This window comes from Vespa mandarinia, chromosome 11, assembly GCF_050613455.1.
Source record: "Vespa mandarinia isolate Hongniang chromosome 11, ASM5061345v1, whole genome shotgun sequence".
In the NCBI taxonomy this organism is placed as follows: Eukaryota; Metazoa; Arthropoda; class Insecta; order Hymenoptera; family Vespidae; genus Vespa; species Vespa mandarinia.
Window position 1 is genome coordinate 3,826,631 of NC_140820.1, and position 18,966 is coordinate 3,845,596.

The 18,966-nt window shown below is 36.4% G+C and overlaps 1 protein-coding gene and 1 long non-coding RNA gene across 2 annotated transcripts in view; one reads left to right on the plus strand and one right to left on the minus strand.

The window, feature by feature from the left end:
• The window catches only part of LOC118441526 (uncharacterized), a 36,942-nt gene extending 34,289 nt beyond the window's left edge, over positions 1-2,653 (plus strand). The window contains exon 3 of the long non-coding RNA XR_004838133.2: positions 295-2,653. This is a non-coding gene — a long non-coding RNA (uncharacterized LOC118441526). The remainder of the gene's footprint in view (positions 1-294) is intronic.
• The window catches only part of LOC118441524 (uncharacterized), a 68,662-nt gene extending 50,625 nt beyond the window's left edge, over positions 1-18,037 (minus strand). Inside the window, exon 1 of the mRNA XM_035866031.2 lies at positions 15,854-18,037. Coding sequence (XP_035721924.2) covers positions 15,854-17,287 — 1,434 coding nt within the window. The 5' untranslated portion in view covers positions 17,288-18,037. The remainder of the gene's footprint in view (positions 1-15,853) is intronic.
• Positions 18,038-18,966: the final 929 nt, after the last annotated feature.

The window sequence follows — 18,966 nt, forward strand, 5'->3', positions numbered from 1 at the left end:
TTTCTTCAATCACAGGGCCGACACTTACGACGCAATTACGATAATTAACGTCGTCATTTTGAAAGGAAGGACAACGAGTTACTTCCAATTATTATTTTCGTTTAAGTTTCAATTCGACGATTTTGTAAAAAAAGGAATTAATTTATTGATTTTTCAAATTTAACGATCGTATTATTATTACAATGAATATTTTTCTTTACAATATTCGTCATAATTCTTATGTATATTTCACGATAGAAGAAGCACCGATCTAAATAGCGAGAAAACACTAAGATAGTCTCCGTTTATTTTTAGAACGTCAACTTGGCAGCGGCTTTATGCAAATTCGTCGTCCACCAACGAGAACCATAAAATGCAAGACCTCAATAAACACCGGCCTTAACCCGATCCACTATAAAACGAACAATATAACATATGTTTCCTTTTTAGCCTCTCGGAAATAACCATTCTCCTATTGAACGAAGGAATCTATCGATGAGGCAACAAACGAGAGGGAAATAGACAGAAAGAAACAGGCAGAGAGAAAGAGAGAGAGAGAGAGAGAGAGAGATGAAGAAGGTCAGTTCTTTCAGTGAACAAGGCAAAAAGTAGTGTTTCTTCCATTCATTCGATAGCTTCAAGACCTTTACGTTTTACATCCAGACAAGTATCCAGACACGAACTAATTAGTTCTTTCTTGCTAATCGACGAGTTTCTTCTTGATCGTGCCACCTCGTTAACGCTCGTGCTCGTTGGATTCGATCTAACTCGATCAAACGACGATGTATATGTAAGCTCGTTATCGAAGGGATAGTCGAGATTAAATTCTTCGAGCAATCCATCGACTCAAGGAACTTTTAATTATCACCGTTAGGTTGTATCTTCACAACGAAAGATATATCGTTCATGTTGATCGTATTCCCGATAGGGATTTCAATCAGTATTCAATTTGTCTTTCGATGCTCGAAACAAAGTGTGATTTCACGTATAGCAGCTATAACGACTAGGCGATCAGTAATTAGTCACCGACAGGTTACCTTGTCGTTCTGTCGTAGATCCGTTCTTAACTGAAAGAAAATTCATGGTAGGTGCTCGTTACCGTTCGAGATCTTTCGCGTTTATTTCTATTTTGAAAGAAGTCAGATGATCATCCTATAACTCATTGCACAGGTGTTGAATCGAAGAGCAAATGCGAGCAGCTGCGATGATTATGTACAGCCCGGAGGATGTTTCGGGTGTATCGATAACAAGAAGTTTAATTTATACAAGTCCGATATTAATTTTTCAAATAAAATTATGAAATTGGGATAATCGAGTTTCTCGATTTTTCTCTCTCTCTCTCTCTCTCTCTTTCTTGAAATTGTCATTATTATCGAGGATAACCAAGGAATTCGCAACATTTTTCATTAACATTCTTGGATATCATTGGTTCGCCATTTATGAATCACATAGAATATCCATGGGAGGAAAACTCATCACGTCAACGATGTTCTTCTCTCCAAGAATGTCCATATCGCCGAAATAGCAGTAACCTAACATAGACGACTCTCCGCGAAATATCTAACTGGCAAATGTTAGTAAACCACGTTCGAGAACAGTCTGGGATAGGTAAAAAGGTCGTTGATCCTCTCTTAGACGACGTGACCCTTTACGAGCTTGCCAACATACGTCGTCCTGCTGACTTAAACTGGAAGTTTCTATTCGCTTGCTGTAATCAACAGTGCTCGACGCTGATGACGAGCTCAGCGAAAAACGAGTGACCGTCATAAACAATAATCGTAATGTAACTTTAAGAGAAAATTTATGATTCAATGAATTACGTTCAATTACATTTAAATTCATATTTTCTTTTCTTCTCTTTTTTTTTTTTTTTTTATTTACTAATGTAAAATTCGAAAGAAGATAATTTTGATTACGTAATTCATATTTAAATGTATTCGATCTTATTTACTAACCTCTTTACCATAGAAAAGATCATCGAATTTCGTTACATTGAACGTTAACAAGAAAGAATTTGGGATGTTAATATTAACATAGATAAATAGAAATATCGGCTGATTAACATTCGTTCCATTTGTAAGCGATGGTTGCTCGTTCTCATTGGTAGCAGAGCATAATTCATTATTTGTATGGATAAGGTAAGAGCTACCGTGGGCCCACGATCGAACGAAGCTTAAACAGAGGCGCGTCACGTTAGGAAATCAACGAAATTCTTAGCACGCTTGCCGCTTGTAAATCAACCAAGAGAATGCCTTTGCCGAAGGCCGACGAATTCGCACTACCAAGCCGTTAATATTAATATGTATCTTCGTACGATCAAGTTTTCATTGAAACGAGCTACCGTATAAAACTATTTTTTGCTTATACCTCTGACATCATTGATATTTAATAAATTAAAAAAAAAAGATAGATCAAAAAGGAATGGTTAATTTTTATTGATCGCATACGTAATCGTGTCTATTTTAAGAGAATAGGAATGGAAAAAGAGTTGAGTGAATGTTCGTGTTCATCAACGGAAATGTTATCTGTTAGTTGAAAAAACGTGAGAGAATAATTCAACATGAATTCCAAAGACCAAACGAGCTTCGGTCTCTATTGCATCTCGGTGTTATGAGGTCGATGCATTATAATTAACCAACGGACTAGACATTGCGACAATTCCCATGGGTAGCTCTACGAATTGACCCTTATAATGTACACGTTATTGCGATTTATTTTGCAATTAGTGCGAACGTTAATATATATATATATATATATATATATATATATATATATATACCTTTCTACCGATCGATCTTATTCATAATTCTTGTAAACTCGATTAATCGTAAATAAATGTATTTTTATATAAAAAATATTAAATGTAATATTAAATGTTGCAGTTTAATGTTCCCATTAAATAGACAAATGAATTTATGACGAAATTAACCTAGTTTTTTACACATGACTCATATGTCATGATATCATTTATTACCAAAACACATGGTACAATTAGAATTAATCATACAGTAAATTTTTATAAGATTTCTCATCCTAGTTTCACACCTAGTCTCGTGGAATTGGATAACGGAGAATAAACAATAATGTTGCGATATTGTAATGCGATCGTAACCACGCGCGTAGAAGAGAATTGCTCATGAGCACGTGTAAGAGATAAGCTTTAACATCGGAGGATTGTTACGTGAAAAATATTTGCCAAGATATCGTTTGGGTCCGTTAACTTTACCGCGAAAATTAGTCCTGACTTTTAGGAAGTCACGCTCGACGGCATGCCTGTCCAACAAGAGCTTTATGAACATCTGTATAATTATGGAGTAGCCTTCGCATATAATAATATAAATCGTCGTACATTAATAAAACGTATCCATGAATTAAAATCTCGTTTCTCGATTTTTTTTTTTTTTTTTTTTTTTTTTTTTCATATAATAAACTTGTTCGACGTCATTAGTATGAAAATAACTCTTGATTGAGTCGGATAAATAATTATTGTAAAATAATCTTATTTTTATCTCATCAAAATGGACCGATCCATTTTGTCGAGTATTCGAAGGGCAATATCATTCAAAAATGATGTCTCATCGGAGAGACGAGAATACAAAGGGATGATTCTAATGAGACAAGCAAATGTGATGCAAAATTACATGTGATGATTGTCTGTTCGAGTGAAAGTCGGCAAATAAATCTGAGTGCAGTTTCTCAGGAATGTAGAAAATACCTCGACATACCATTGTAGTGACAGTATATCTATTGGATCGAGTAGTAGTATGTTGTGTTGTATAACGAGTAACAAGAAGAGTAATATCTTTCGACGCCAGTCTCGCTTCTACTTTGTATTCGTCTTTTCCTGCGTCATTTGGAGCAACGTGCGCAAGACACGCATCGCATTAATAAAATAACCAATGCGATACGAGTCGACCAATTGAAAACGTGTCTATAATTTATATGTTTTCTCGTTCTGAATATATATATATATAGAACTCATCATGTTCATTTTCAAAATACATATTAATTGCTTTTAATAAAAGTATCGTTTTACCAACGATCGTCCTTAATAATTATAGGCGTCTTGTCGTTGCTGTATATCCGGATAACTTTTTTCATCTTATATAGATAGTTATAAACAATAGTAATCTTCATTCATTCCTATGAATTATTAACGCGAGATCGCTAAAGGAATGCATAGTGCATGTGTCCAGTTTCGATGAACGATTAGATAAGGACCAGGAAACAGCTCTCCCAATTTATGTCGATCGATGAATAAACAAAGTTATACGACAAGGAAAGAAACATTAATATTTGCAGCTCGTTAAAGGCGACGTTACAGCGTATTCCGAAAGAAATATGTCAGATGTATTTTATTAAATGTAGCATGCAATTATCCTGATGCATTGTCCATAGAAGTAACGCCTACGTTCATCGATGACGATGATGACGACGACGACGACGTGCTTTCAAGGATTCAGAAAGTGATCGGAGGCGACGATTTGCGATATCGTTTCACGTTATTTACGATAATTATGTAAATACGTAAATAATAATCAATACGTTTATTTCATCATTCCGATATAATCATATTTATGATACATTCATAGAAGGTATCTTATATCATAATCATTTGCCGCATGTATGTATATATGTATATGTTAAAAAATCGATAAAATGTTGTTATTAAGATATTAGATCATTTTTTTCCTCTGTTTAAGATAAAATCTCTCGGATCGTATCGTAACGAGCTCACAGGATCAAGCATAAATATTGGTTATACGGTGCGAGAAGTAGCATAACCTACGAGTATCATAAAGCGGTGAAGAGGGATACGAAAGGTAAACAGACGTTGGAACATCTATGTAAACATATCGGGCCACTGTGTAAAAGAAACACGTGTTTTCCGGAACGTTGCTCGGTATCTCTCGAAAGTTTTCTTCTTTCTCTTTCTCTTTTTCTTTTACATTTAGAAGAAAACGTAAAATCTAAAATGAATAGAAACCTATAAGTTTGCCAATGCTATTTTATCATCGATTGTATTTGTATCAGAAGTTCTTTACGTCATCGGTAAATTTACGAAACTACATCTTACTTATTTTTTTTCTCGAGTTTAGATTTATTTTATTAGAACTTGATATATGCGATCATACATATATATATACGTACAGTGCATGTTTTTAGCGCAATACACTTCAGAGAGACATAATATATGCCAGCACGATTTTCCTCTCCTAACGTGTTACGGTCGACGACTTCGTGAATCAAGAACAAAAGTTATTTTGGTAAGCACGGGGTAGCTCTGCAGCTTCTCTCAGTAGCATCTTGAAAGTGAGTACTCAAGTAAGAGATGAAATACTAGAAGTAATTTTATTGTTCAAGAACTAATCGAAATTTTACAATGATCTTAACATTTTCGTCTCGATTTTCACGTATCCGATGAGAAATTATCAAGCAATCGATTTTCCTAAGAATATCATTGAGAATTTTAATTTGTCATTGACTTTATCTGCAGTTTCTTAATAATTTTTTAATCAATGATAATCGGTATTCGAGATTATATGACCGGTTAATTTCATGTAAGGGTTTACTTTCGAAGGTTAACAAAGATTCGAATCAACTTTCAAATCCGATAAATACGCATCAACGATTTGATACGATAAGAGATCGATTCGTACACTTTGATGACCTGCATATTGTTCTTGACGTACATAGGTAGATACATGCACTAATTATCGATCATTGACATTATGGGCGCGGCTAATCAACCGGTGAAAATTGCGCGAATTATGTCTGGTGAGACATAAGTCGTGCAATTCGATTTTAGTTCGTGGTATATAAATTGCATTGGTTATGTGTATGTAACTACGTGCGTCTGCGTTGTTCTGGATAATTGGCCTAACTGCCTTGCGACGAGAAGTAAAGCGAGACGAATAAATCATACTTTACGAGGGATTTATAAGACTCATTCCGATCAAAAAGCATAGCTCAGCCAAGCTGAGCTTCTTTACTCTCTCGATAATTCTTCTAACGAGAAAATTCTTGAGAACGTAAATTCCAACGTTGAATAGTCAGGATACTCAACAACGAGTTGAGTAGTCATTCAAACTTCTTGCGAAGTGTTAAGCATATATAGGAAGTTCTTAACGCTATCGAAATTATTTATCGTAAACGTCTAATGATCGATAGAAAATTTGCTTATGAATTTGGCGCGATGACTCGAATCTTTTCATGATTCATATCATAAATCGGTGTAAGGGTCAATGACTATACGCTTTCGAACAGGTACGTTTCACGTTGCGATGTCGACCGCTATTAAATAAATAACGAGTGTAATTGGTTTTAATAATATTTTATAGAAAATTATTCTTTATAGAGAATCATCTTTCGTATACGAATAAACTTTAGTAAAATATTGAGATTTATTTTTAAAAAGGCGTTGCATTTTCTTAATGATATTAAATTAAAGAAAGAAATTATTAAAATATTAAGAACACCCACGAATAAGGAGAATAATACTTATCGTAAAATTAATTGCTTAATTTGCCTTTCTTTGCCTCTTATCGCCTCCTTTCTACTTCGATACATGAAGCGAAAGGGCAATGAAAAATTCTCAACACGCGACTCGTGGGTGTCCCTCGAATTTACGAGCACGGCCCTATTCATTAGCCCTTGTTATTAAACCTCATCGTTCTCCTCGTTGGCACGGTTGCGTGCTATGATTCACGCCTCCCGAATCTTTATCGCTCGTTAATTTTCTAAAAGGGCCGAACAGTCCTTTTTAACTTGGTATTTCCTTCGAGAACAGTTAAACTCTTTTTATAAGTCAAATCTTTTGAAGTTACGTGAATACTGACAGAAATATGCTGGCTTCTTATATTAGGGTTAAGATTTTTTAAGAGATTGATTTATATCGCGAAAGTCCGATAGAATCCTCAATAAAATTTGAACATTCACGTTTCATTTTACGCGGTTTTATGAGATGACTCATACAACTTGTTGCAAGCCAACGTCTCAATACATTTTTAATGATGTTCGAAATAAACTCTTATCAAAGTATAGACACTGACTTTTAAACAGTTACGTGACTCACTTCGTAAGTGCGATACATCGTTCATTATGGCAGACAGGATTCGAAGGAAGAATATCGCAAGAAAATTTATGGAAGGAAAGTAGATAGTCTCTCTTATTCCGTGCAGCGTTTGATTGATGACGAAAGGAGTGGGGGAATGAGCAATAGATTAGATAAAACGTATCGTTAATGAATGTTAAGGCGAATGTACAAATATTTAATATTAGATTATATGCTTCCTCGTAATTTATTGTACATATTTATATGTTATTTACATACATCACTTAGAAGAATACGTGTACTCCAATCGTAGAAAGTTTTTGAACGGAAGGAATAATAAAAAAAACAAAAAAAAAAAAAAAAAAAAAAAAAGAAAAAGAAAAAAAGAAAAGAAAAGAAAACGTTATCTGTTTTAGGAATTTAATTCTTCTTCTTTTTAACTCTCTTTCCGTCGAATGAAGAAAAAGAAGAAGAAAAAGAAAAAGAAGAAGAAAAAAAAAATAAAGAAAAAAAAATATCCCGAAGAACATGATAGTGCCGTAAGAACGCAAAGAATTACGCAAATTTAATTTACCCTGACATCGTTTGATACTCATTTCTATGAAATTGCTTTATTCCGATGTATAATAATCATTTCGATCACACAGAAATTTTTCCCATTTAAAATCCTAAGATAATGCGTTTGATAGAGACCGGCGCCAAGAAATTGATTTCTTAGATGACTTTAGCATGAGTTAAATCCATTGTCTCCTATTATATTGTTGTGCTTTGTCGTTCGATCGATTCTTACGAGTTGTTATTGACGTTATTGCGTTCTTTATTAACAATAGCATACTAATTCGAAGATTTGCTTTGTTGCCGATGAGAATGGAATCCATGGTTTATTCGTGATTCAATTCCATGATTATCGTCGGATTTTGCTCGGAGATCGATCTTCCATTTTTTTTTCTTTTCCTTTCTTTTTTTTTTTTTTTCTTTTTAACAATATTTTTTGACTTCTTTTCTTCTTCATTCTTTCTTTCTTTTTTTTTTACTTTTTTTCTTTTCATTTTTAATATCTTTAGTATCGAAATATCGCATTAACATTGTAAAAGAATCGAAAATGTTACAGCAATTCTCTGTTCTTTTTCAAGGATAATTCTGTTTCCGGAGGATTCCTCACGTAAACATAAGACGTGAGACGCATCAAAATCGTTGTAAGTGATGCAGAAATTCTAGGAATTCTATGACCTTTCACAACGATTATCGACAGTCCATTATTCGTCTTTCTAAAAGTTGGATATGCAGCTGCTAATCCGCCAAGGGAATGAAAGATCACACGTGATCGTAAATTATGGCATTTCCTTTTACCAACTTAGCATTTTTTTTTGACTGATTTTTATTGCTCAATGAAATGCAAAATGTTTCTTCATTCAATTCTGAACGATTACAGAAATAAATAGTGTATCGTGTTTCTTTCTTTTCTTTTTTCTTCTTTTTTTCTTTTTTCAAAATACAAAACGCTCGATGAAAGAAATTTCACAATTGAATTTTACATAATTTCGATATATAACTCAAACTTCACACTCAAAAATAAATCTTATCGCAACTCTATTCGAGATAAAGTTCGTAGAAAATGGACGAGAGAAAAGAACAAACAAAAAAAGAAAAAAAGAGAAAGAAAAAGAAGAAGAAGAAGAAGAAGAAGAAGAAGAAGGAAGATGAAAGCTTATCGAGTATTAGCAAATTTTCTCACAGCATAGATTCTTCTCTTAGGACGATAAAAGGGACGTTGTAAATATTCTTGAAGATTTTTTTTTTTTTACTTCATACCGAGGTCAAGAGGTCATGACGCGTGTATCATAAAACAACCGGATTATGGAAGATACTTGAGAAAGACGAGTAGAGAGTGGGTGGAGAAGGGAGGAGAGAAAGAGTAAAAAGTTATTGAGAAGGTTTATGGTCGTTGGTGAGATTCTGATAATGCGAACACCATTTAGATCGTGGCACGCGCGAAAGAACGCGTTTACTCTAAGGCAAACTTTTTCTTTTTTTTCACATTTCTTTTTTTTTTTTAAGTTGGTATCCTATCTAACGTAAGTACGTTCCTTTGATCGAAAGAGAGGATTCGAGAGATGAAGAGAGAGAGAGAGAGAGAGAGAGAGAGAGAGAGAGAGAGAGAGAAAGAGAGAGAAAGAGGGAGATTCTTTTTATAATAACTTCATCCCCTCGTAGCAGGTATTAAACTCGTATCTAATGCTACGCTGATGTTTGCGATGGTAGTAGTGTAACGTGTTATTTAACCGATCGCGCCTCTAACGGCCGCAACTTTCCGTAAAGGAGAAATTGCTTAGCCTCATCGTTTTCTTCTTTCCAGGATGTAAGAGGAAAGGATTTTAATGGAAAACGATCTTGAGAAGTTTTAATTCCGTTTTATGATTATATTGCTAATGTAAACAAAATTAATGTACGATAGATATATCGTACATTATTATGATCGTTAGTTAAAATGTTTGAACAATTTTTATTAGTTTTAAGGTGAAAAGAAACGTGTTTTGATGTCATTTGGATATTTTTAGTTTATCGTAGAACCGGCGATTGTTGGAACTACTCCAAATGGGCAATTGGAATGACCCAAATACTCGAATTTGTTCGAGTTTCATGATATCGGTAGTATACGATCGGTGGATAAATATAATTGATGCACGTTCTAATAATGAGAGAATAGTAACAAAAGATCATGGGAAATGAGGAAATATTCAAAAAAATTTGTCGAAGGACAATGTCTATTAAGTTTGACAGATTTGATATATTGCCAGAAGATTGAATGATAGTGAGTATTGAAATAACAGTAATTTAATTCTTCCTGTTTTATTTTAAATAAGTCGTCAATAGAGAGATAGGAAATTTTATCTAAAATGAATTATCAGATAGTTTCGATCGAGATTTTTTTTTAAGTCAATTGAGATGGAATATCGTATCGGCTTGATATTTTTTTGTTTTTTTTTTTTTTCACGATAAAATTCACGAAAGAACATTTTTGTTCTTGAAATGATTTTGAAAGTGTTTCCTTTCAATGCGATTGGCACTCGTTAAAATTTAAAGGAGGAGGAGGAGAATACGCTAGATCATTCGTTAACGAGAACAGTCTGGAGATTCAATTTATACTTTACAATAAATTCTCCCTGGTCTTGATGAAATTGATTCCTTTCGCGTCTCCTTTAAAACGCACACATTTGGAAAGTTTCCAGACGAATATTCTCGATTGTTCGGGACGAGAATTTGCACTTCAGACGATGTTCCAGGAATTAATTATTTTATACTCATTTTAGTATTGCTTGACCACGCACAAGTGTTCCGGGAGCCCCAATGAACTTTGACAATTAACTCGTGACTCACCGATTTGCATGGAACGTCAATTCTAAGGAGACATTCATAATTGTTCTTTCTCCTTTCATTTCAATTAGTAGTTCATTGTAATTTTCTCAATTTTCTCATAATTTTATCGTGTAAAGTGCAACCGGACAAAGTCAATTAGATATCTATCTTCTTTTCGTTTCGATTATCATGTCTTGGGGAGAAAGTAGCCGATGAATTAAGTATCATTATATCAGCGACGGGTTACCGATTTATAAAGTAACATTTTTATAAGGAGACTTTTTTGGAAGCCGTCCGAACAAGTATCTCGAAGTAACTCGAACAAAGTGAAAACTTATTTTGATTTAATTTATTACGTATTAAAAACTGCCTGATCGAAAACCGGTTATAGAATTGGACTTCCAGAAGACAACCGATTCGATAATAATAAATATTATATACAGGGTGCTGATAAATTTAATGAGAACGTTCTTATTCATAAATATTACTCATAGATATTTTGTTAAATATAAACAGTTATATGGAACAGAGATAACGAACATCTTTCCAAGAATCTGAGTTATTTCGGTCGATTCTTTAATTAGTTATTACGCAGAGCCGACTCTTTTTGCGAACATTTGTCCTTACAAATAGTATCGTCATCTCGAGGATGAATCATCATCCGACAGCATGGTTAACTCTAAGATCTATACCAGTCTTTTTGATGCTTTCCGATCGTTAATCATCTTTTCGCTAACTTCATTATTGTCAAGGGCCTCATGAGTGGGCGGAGTAGAGACGAAGTTTATCACTTCGTTCAGATCTATTTTAGCCCGTTACATTCCAACTTTTAGAGATTCTCATTCTAAAATATTACATTCTTGATGGCACAGTTTGATCGTTTCTTCAAATCGCATACATTTACTTTCACTTGTTGATTGAAATCACTATTCCTTAAAGTAAAAGAAATATAACATATAAATGCAACAAGAATTACCGGCATCGATAATTTCAATATATTTAAAAGAGTTACGCTTCTACGATACAAAATGAACTTTAGTACATACGTGAAATTCGAAGGGCTATACCTTGACATGTTCATGAGCACAAGGGTGAATTTTATGTTCGTGGTAACGAGCTTCCGCGGCAAGCTTTATAGTATTTATGGGGGTTCTTCGCACGGTCAGGTGGTAAAGTCGTTTTCTTGATACGTCGAGAGAGAAAACCTTTTCGGCGAAACGGAGACTGAATAGGGAATAATAAAAAGGGGAAAGAAGGAAGATATAGAGATGCTATACTCGTCGTTTAACGTAAACGATACTTCCACGAAGTTTATCAAATGTTTATCGTTGGGAGAGATCGCGAACGATCGATTTCCGTCGGGTTTATATAAATCGAGATTCATTGAAAGAGTTCGAAGTTAAATCTCTTGAAATTCAGATGAATAATCCTTTTCTGAGATATTTTAAGAGCCCTCTTGAAAAAGTTTATAATATTTTTGCGTATAGTACAGTCGAAACAATTTCAAAGGGATCGTTCGCTGAAAGAAATTTATGAGATTAACGATCGATTGGAAATACCTTCGTAAAAGGTCGAAGGGAAATAATAGTGCGGCATCCGAAGAGGATCATTTCGAACGGGAGCAATCGGTATAATCATAAAATAACTCGTAGGGTCGACATTACCCAATTAGAACTTTATGATACGCGGAAGTTGGACGATAGTGCTTATACTTCGTCGAACGATAAATGCTAAGCAATTCCATTGGAGTCAACCACGTTTTCTCTTTAGACATTAGATTGCGGCGCTAAAGGTGAGATTAGAAAAGTGGAAAAGTAAATTATTGTATGGCTCGTTTTATCAGCTATTAACACCTTAGGCTAAGCGAACGTTATCGTTTTCTTAGTAGCCTGTTAATTCGTTAACAAGAAACATGTTATCGAAATATGATGTATGTATCTGTGTAGGTAAACATTAGTCGGATTTACCTTTAGAAGAGGGTAACAATCTTCTTTTAGGCTAGGCTTAAGCTGTGCTAGGTGAACCGGATGTTAAGAGTCATAGCGAGGGCACCGGTGGTTCTCATAAAACTTGATGAAACACGATACCCCGAGGGTCTTCTTTCTTAAGCAAGTCAACGATTATCTTCTTGATACAAACGTCTAAGTTCGTGATAACGAAGGGATTGTCAAGTACTACCGTACGGAAGGCGTGTTTGGATAGTCTAAGTTTTCTCAGATTAATAAGATAATATCTTTAAATGAGATGCTGCTCTTACGTTCTATTCGTATTTCCAAGAAGATGTTTATTTTTTTTTTCTTTTTCTTTTTTTTTTTTTTTTCAACGCTGATGACCTAAACGTTATTATCCTTGATATCTGTTTTAGTATTAATCACCTTTGGGTAGACTGTAAGCTCTTTAGGATTAACAAGTTAATCTCCGTTGCTATCGGGTTTCTCGTTTTCCGTAGTTTCTACGAAGACGAACATTTCATTTAACATCAATGACCCAGAAAAGGTTAACTCCAGTCAGATATTACATTTGACGTCCGCTTTGGGCGATAATTTGTAGCAAATCCTATTAGACGCTTTCGCTCGTTAAGAATATGTTTCTCGATGGCGCATAGAGCACGTGGAGACTGTCCGTTATCTCGCGGATGATGAGCCATAATCAAATTAAATGCTCGTCGGTTTTGTACAAACGGACAACTGTGCGGCTTGTCTCGAATTCTTGGAGAGAGATCTTCGCGAAAGCTAATACTTGAAGTAAAGATATTGAAATTCTCACGATCCAAATGGCAAAAAATATTATGAAAAGTTTTGAAAAAATATCTTTTCAATTTGTAAATCCTATTGTAAGAGTTTCGTAGATCATAAAAGCTACTCGATTTTTAATCTCCTTGAAGATTCTTTAACGTAGAAGCGCGTGTCAGGAGAACTTTATCGTTCTCTTTGATCCCGCGGCATCGACTTGCATGGATTTTACGGTGCAAGAGATCAGCACGTGGAATTGCTCAATTACGCGAGACTAACAATCCCTTGCTACCTTCACGGTAAAGTAGAGGCTAAGCTTTCCAATGGAACGTGGCGGGTTTTACCTTTGTAAATTGGCGCAAAAAAAGAAAAAAAAAAAAAAATAAAAATAATAATATCGAGAGCGGTCGCAACGATGGACGTTGTCGATTACCTTTCGAATCGGCACAGCTACCGGCACGAGAGTCAATCTTTGATCGAATTATCCCACTTTTGAATTATCCTCGAATAATCGAGGTCCGTTTAATAACATAATTTATCATTCATTATCGAACGAATTTATTATTGACGATTCCACACGGTTTTATTATAAATTTAATGAAATCTGTACAAATTAAATTAATTATATTTTAAAGGTTAATGAAAAAAACGTATAACGTTGTTATTCTATGTATGTTATCCTTCGAACAGAACCAAAAAGAGATCGGTATTGGAATCATTTTTCATTCGAATACTATTTTTGTATGTTGCCAGCATCTCGTTGATCTCGCAACAGAAGTTAGTTTTTTCCTTGGCAGCTTACGACAACACGAGCCGACAATACATTCCCGAAATTACTTGCCGCCTTATTTTCATTGAACGATCTGTAACATCTGTGCCGTCGAGACTGTTTTGGGATACAGAAAGGCCGCTCCTTGACGTACGCAGAAAACGTTCCATCTATTCGCAGGATGATCGAGCAAGCACGAAGATATGTACGTAGAAGAAAAAAGGAAGAAGAAGAGGAAGAAGAAGAAGAAGAAGAAGAAGAAGAAGAAGAAGAAGAAGAAGAAGAAGAAGATGATGATGAAGAAGAAGAAGAAGAAGAAGAAGAGAAAGTAGTTTTTGGTCGTAGGCAGAGTAGACTACGTGCTTCTTTGGCTCCTCGGCAAAGATATGGCGAATGTTCATTGGCTTTGACGAGGCGTGGCGGACGAAAATAATCTTTGAAATTCGCGCTCGTTAATCAAAGACTCTTGCAGCCTTTTATCTTTCTCTTCTGAATTTGTAAAATTCTTTTTTCATTCGATCTCATTACGATCATTTAAAACGATTCGCAAGAAATCTCATTAGAAATGATTATGTCGCTTATGACAATGTCAATGATTGATCAATAGGAATGAAAAGTGACATACAAGAGATTCTAATATTTATTTCTTACAATTTTAGAAAATGATACATGTATAATACATGACGTAGAAACTGAAACTCATTCATTGATATCAACAGCTGTTATGAAGAAACAAAGTTCTTCGCCAGCTAAAGTTCATCAAATTTCCGAGTATTCGTTCATTAGTATCATACAAATACCAGAGTAGTGATCACTGAATGGCGTGTTTGGCAATGAAAAGTGGCATATGAGATCAGTCTTGATGAGTTTCCCGATCTTTTCTAAGATTTCTAGTCTTCAAGAGTCTTCATGATGTACATATTACCCAAGGATAATCTAATCTTAGTTGATGAAGAAGGAGAGAGAAGCTACACCAACGTCGCGACGAATGCAAATACGAAGTCGTTAATAACGTCGGAAGAACGGCGTAGATTCGAAACAGTTCTCAGAATTAGAGTACTTAACGAATCTCAAGAGAGAGTGAGAGAGTTTTCGATAAGCATGGCCTGCTTCGTCGTAAGCACGAAGACTGTTGTAGGTGTCTGACGCGATTCACAGCCCGTGGCAAATAGCACTGCCAAGGACGATCCAAAACGATCTTCTCAAGTGCAACAGGAGAGAGAAAGAGAGAAGTGGGGAGAAAGAAAGAGACTGTCTGCGTTGCATCGTGAAAGTCGATCACGAGATCAGCCGTGCGAGACTGAGAATTGCTGAAGGGTAACGTCGCGTACACCCTGGAGATCTCAAAGAATGCGAACGTGCGAAATTACCTGTTTGAGCTATGCGATTTTCTGAGATTGCTTCAAGCGGAGATCATTTTCAAGACATGATTACGATAGTTCGCAATGGATTTGTGAATCGATGATAGTTGATTAAAACGTCAAATGTATTTATGATTTAGACTTGGAATCTTTTCGATCAGCAAGATAGATGTTTACCAGATCAGATAGATGTCTTATTGACAAAGTCGATGTCTGTGCTCGTGTGGACAGTACATTCTGATAGGAGCTTATCTTTCAAGGCCGCGTTCTTGGATCGTTGCCCTTTCCAAGGATACCTGGCGAAAAGAAAAGAGAGAATCGATACGATGTACATCGAACGATCGGTGAACGGTCATAGCAAAGATCGAGATCTTCCCTCGCCAAGGTCGTTTAGAAGGGAACTCGATTCTATCCGGCTCGATTTGCGGTTTCTCGTAGGTGCAACCGTCGAAGAGATCGGACAGGATAGTGTCTTCTTTGAAAACTAGGAAATCTTTCTTATGATTTAGAGATAATTTTTTTTCGGATATCGTTATTTTTTTCGTTTCTTTTCTTTTCAATAAAAATAAAATGAACACGATCCATCGAGAGTTAAACTCACCGTGTTAGTGACGTCCGATTGCATGCCGGAATCATCTTCGACGCCGGCTTTAATAAGATCTTCCTCCTTCTCGTTGTCCTCGGTGTTCAAGTAGTCATCGTATTCCTGCTCGAGACTCTTTGTCTTAGCTTTTCCGGAATGCTCGTCATCGTCTTTAACCACGACACTGATCACGTTCTTCGAGGGCTTACGTTTGATCTCTGCACTCGCGGACTTGATCATCGCGACGTTCCTATCCACTACCTCCTCTCCGTTCGACGGCTTTTTATTTACAAAATAACTGGACGCGCCGGCTACATAAGAAGAGCCGACGACCTTCGGACGAGTAAAATTTCTGGAGGCACTGTTGTTGTTGTACGATATGCGCAAAGGATACTTTTCTATACCAACGTTCCTGTAATCCCTTTTCACCGTCGGCTTCGCCGTGCTAGGATCATCCGACGTAAGTCTCCTGATAATATCGTCGTAGCTGTACAACGGCGGCTTATTTTCATTTTTGTAAAAATCATTATCGAGTTCCTCCTCGGCATTTTCATTGTCGGCGTCGTCATCCTCTTCCTCTTCTTTCTCGGCTTCCTTCCAGATATCATCCTCTTCCTCCTCCTCCTTCTCGTTCTCCATATAATCCTCTAAAATTCTTTCGGTCAAGTTCGTTCTCCTTCTTCTCTGATCGTCCAATCTAAATTTTCTCATGCTATCGAGGTCGCTCGCACCGTAGAATTTCTTTCCGTTACGATAACCAATCGAACTTTGCCTATTGCTTCTCCAATCTCTTCTCCAATTGCTCCTGTGCTTTTTGGAATTTCTCCAAGGTAAGTAGGAAGAATAATGATTATCCGAACCAGAATCATCCTCGTAGTGACGCGCTGACCTTTCCTCTTCCTCATCCTCCTCCTCGTTCTCCTCGTTAAAATCATCGCGAAAAGCTTCACGATTTCTCGAATAGCTTCCTCTGTGTCTATTCCTACCGAGTCTTCCCAATCTTGACCTATGACGATTCTTCCAATTATATCTTGAGGAAGTCCGACGTTTTTCTTCGTCGTGATACCAACCGTGATAACTTTCTCGATGACGTCTTGGATATTTAGATTCGAAAATTCTTTCCTGATAATTCTTCCCTCTGGGTCTTGGATATAACCTTTCCTCGTAAGATCTAATACCATCGTAATCTTCCTCATCGCCGTACTCATCGTCGTCTTGTCTGGAATCATCATCCATATCGTCGTATTCGTAATCCAATTCTCGCGACCAACTCGATCGTCTGTCAATCGGCTCATGATGATTTCTTCTGCTAGCCGATGTTTCATGCCTGTGTCTGTGCCGATGTCTTCTTGCCTCGAGAGCAGTATCCTCGCGATACCTTGATTCGACCGCAAGCAATCCGTACGCCATCAGCAATGCCAACAATAATAACAATCTCCCGTCGTTCGTCATTTCGTCTACCTAAGAATCGATACCAGCTAGATAGCTTACATTATCGGCATCATTATCGTCATAGATAACACCCACTCTTTTTCGAACGTCCTTTTATTTCTCTCTCTCTTTTTTTTTTTTTTTTTATCTTTGACAAAATTTCTCGAAAATCAGGAACACATGGCTGTCGAAATGCCGGTCCACGACGCACGATCACTATGATGATCTTTTCTCCACGATCGAGACATCAGTCAAACACGTGGCTACCGGCGGAACCGATTTAGCCACAAAAACCGTACGAAAGTTTTTCGAGCTTTGTCGATTCCTTTTTTCTGTTTTTGTTTTCTTGTTTTCTTTTTTTCTTTTTTTAATTTCTTTTTTTTCTTTTTATTGTTTTTTCCTTTTTTTTTCTTTTCTTTTTATTTTGTTTGGTTTTTTTTTTTCTTTTTTGTTTTTTTCTTCTCTCTCTCTCTAATAAACAGAATCCGTTTTCGAAGTATTCGCTCGAATTATTTCATTCATCGAAGCGTAAAATGTAATTTGGCAGAACTTCGTTTGTCCTTTTCATCGATCTCATAGCCGATTAGGAAGACGTTAAAGAGGCAAAAGGCTCGAAGATCTTTTCCCAGCGAGATTCTTGAACCCATTCGATCTTCGTTCGATCTTCGTTCGGCAAGAGAAGAGTCCGACGTTCGGTGATCCGAGACTCGAATCGTATCTCGCGGACCGAATGTCGCGGTCGACTGAGGCCAGCCGGAGCGGCCGGCGGCCTAAGAGATCGCGGGACGCACTGCGCATGCGTGCGAGTAATATTCGTCCCCATCTCTTTTCTTCTCTTTTCTCTTCTCTTCTCGAGTCTTCCTTACCTCCACCACCCCCTCCTACGCTTTCTTAGTCGTCTCCCTAGAGACTTTATCTCCGCGAAAGAGAAGAAGAAATGTTTCAGGGAAGAAACCAAAAAGAGTCTCTTTCGTCTTTGACAAAGAAAATGAAAAGGGTTGAAAGTTGAATAACTTTTGGCACTCTCGTTGATCTTTCATCTTTTCTCTGAGATAAAAATGAAAATTCGTTCGAGCAAAATTATTTCTTTTTCTTTTTCTTTTTGTTTTTTTTTTCTTTTTTTTTTTTTTTTGGCATAAGAGGAACATTGTCTTCTTTCTATTTGCATATCTTTGTACGGCAACGGTTATCTCTTTATGGCATAGTATATGAAAGACAATGGACGTTTCTCCCGAGAATCGTAAGTTATTACGATGACACGGGCGTTTCGGGGTAGGAGTGACAAGGTATTTCCCTTTCCTGCACACCTGTTTCCTTATTAACTTTCTAATGATACTACGTAAATAGGAATAAAACGATAGCAGAAGAAAAATACTTCCGTGCGGTGACTCCGTAATGCGTCTTCTCGTCGGAGATATCGTAGCTTTCGTACTTGCGTGTGTGTGGCTTTGCTGCCAGACGTTCTACGTGACGCGCAGGATTTTCTGCGATCCCTTCTAAGGGGGGGTGGAAGGAGGAGGAGGAGGAGGTGGGGGGGAGGGGAAGGAGAGGTAACTGCGTGAAAAAATAACCATGGAGTATTAAATGCGAGAAAGGAAACGAGCAAACACGTCGAGAACGAAAGTTTGCGATAATTGTACGAAGTGATTCGTGAGAAGAATAGTTTATCACAGTAGAGACGTCGTAAGAAGACATTTTTT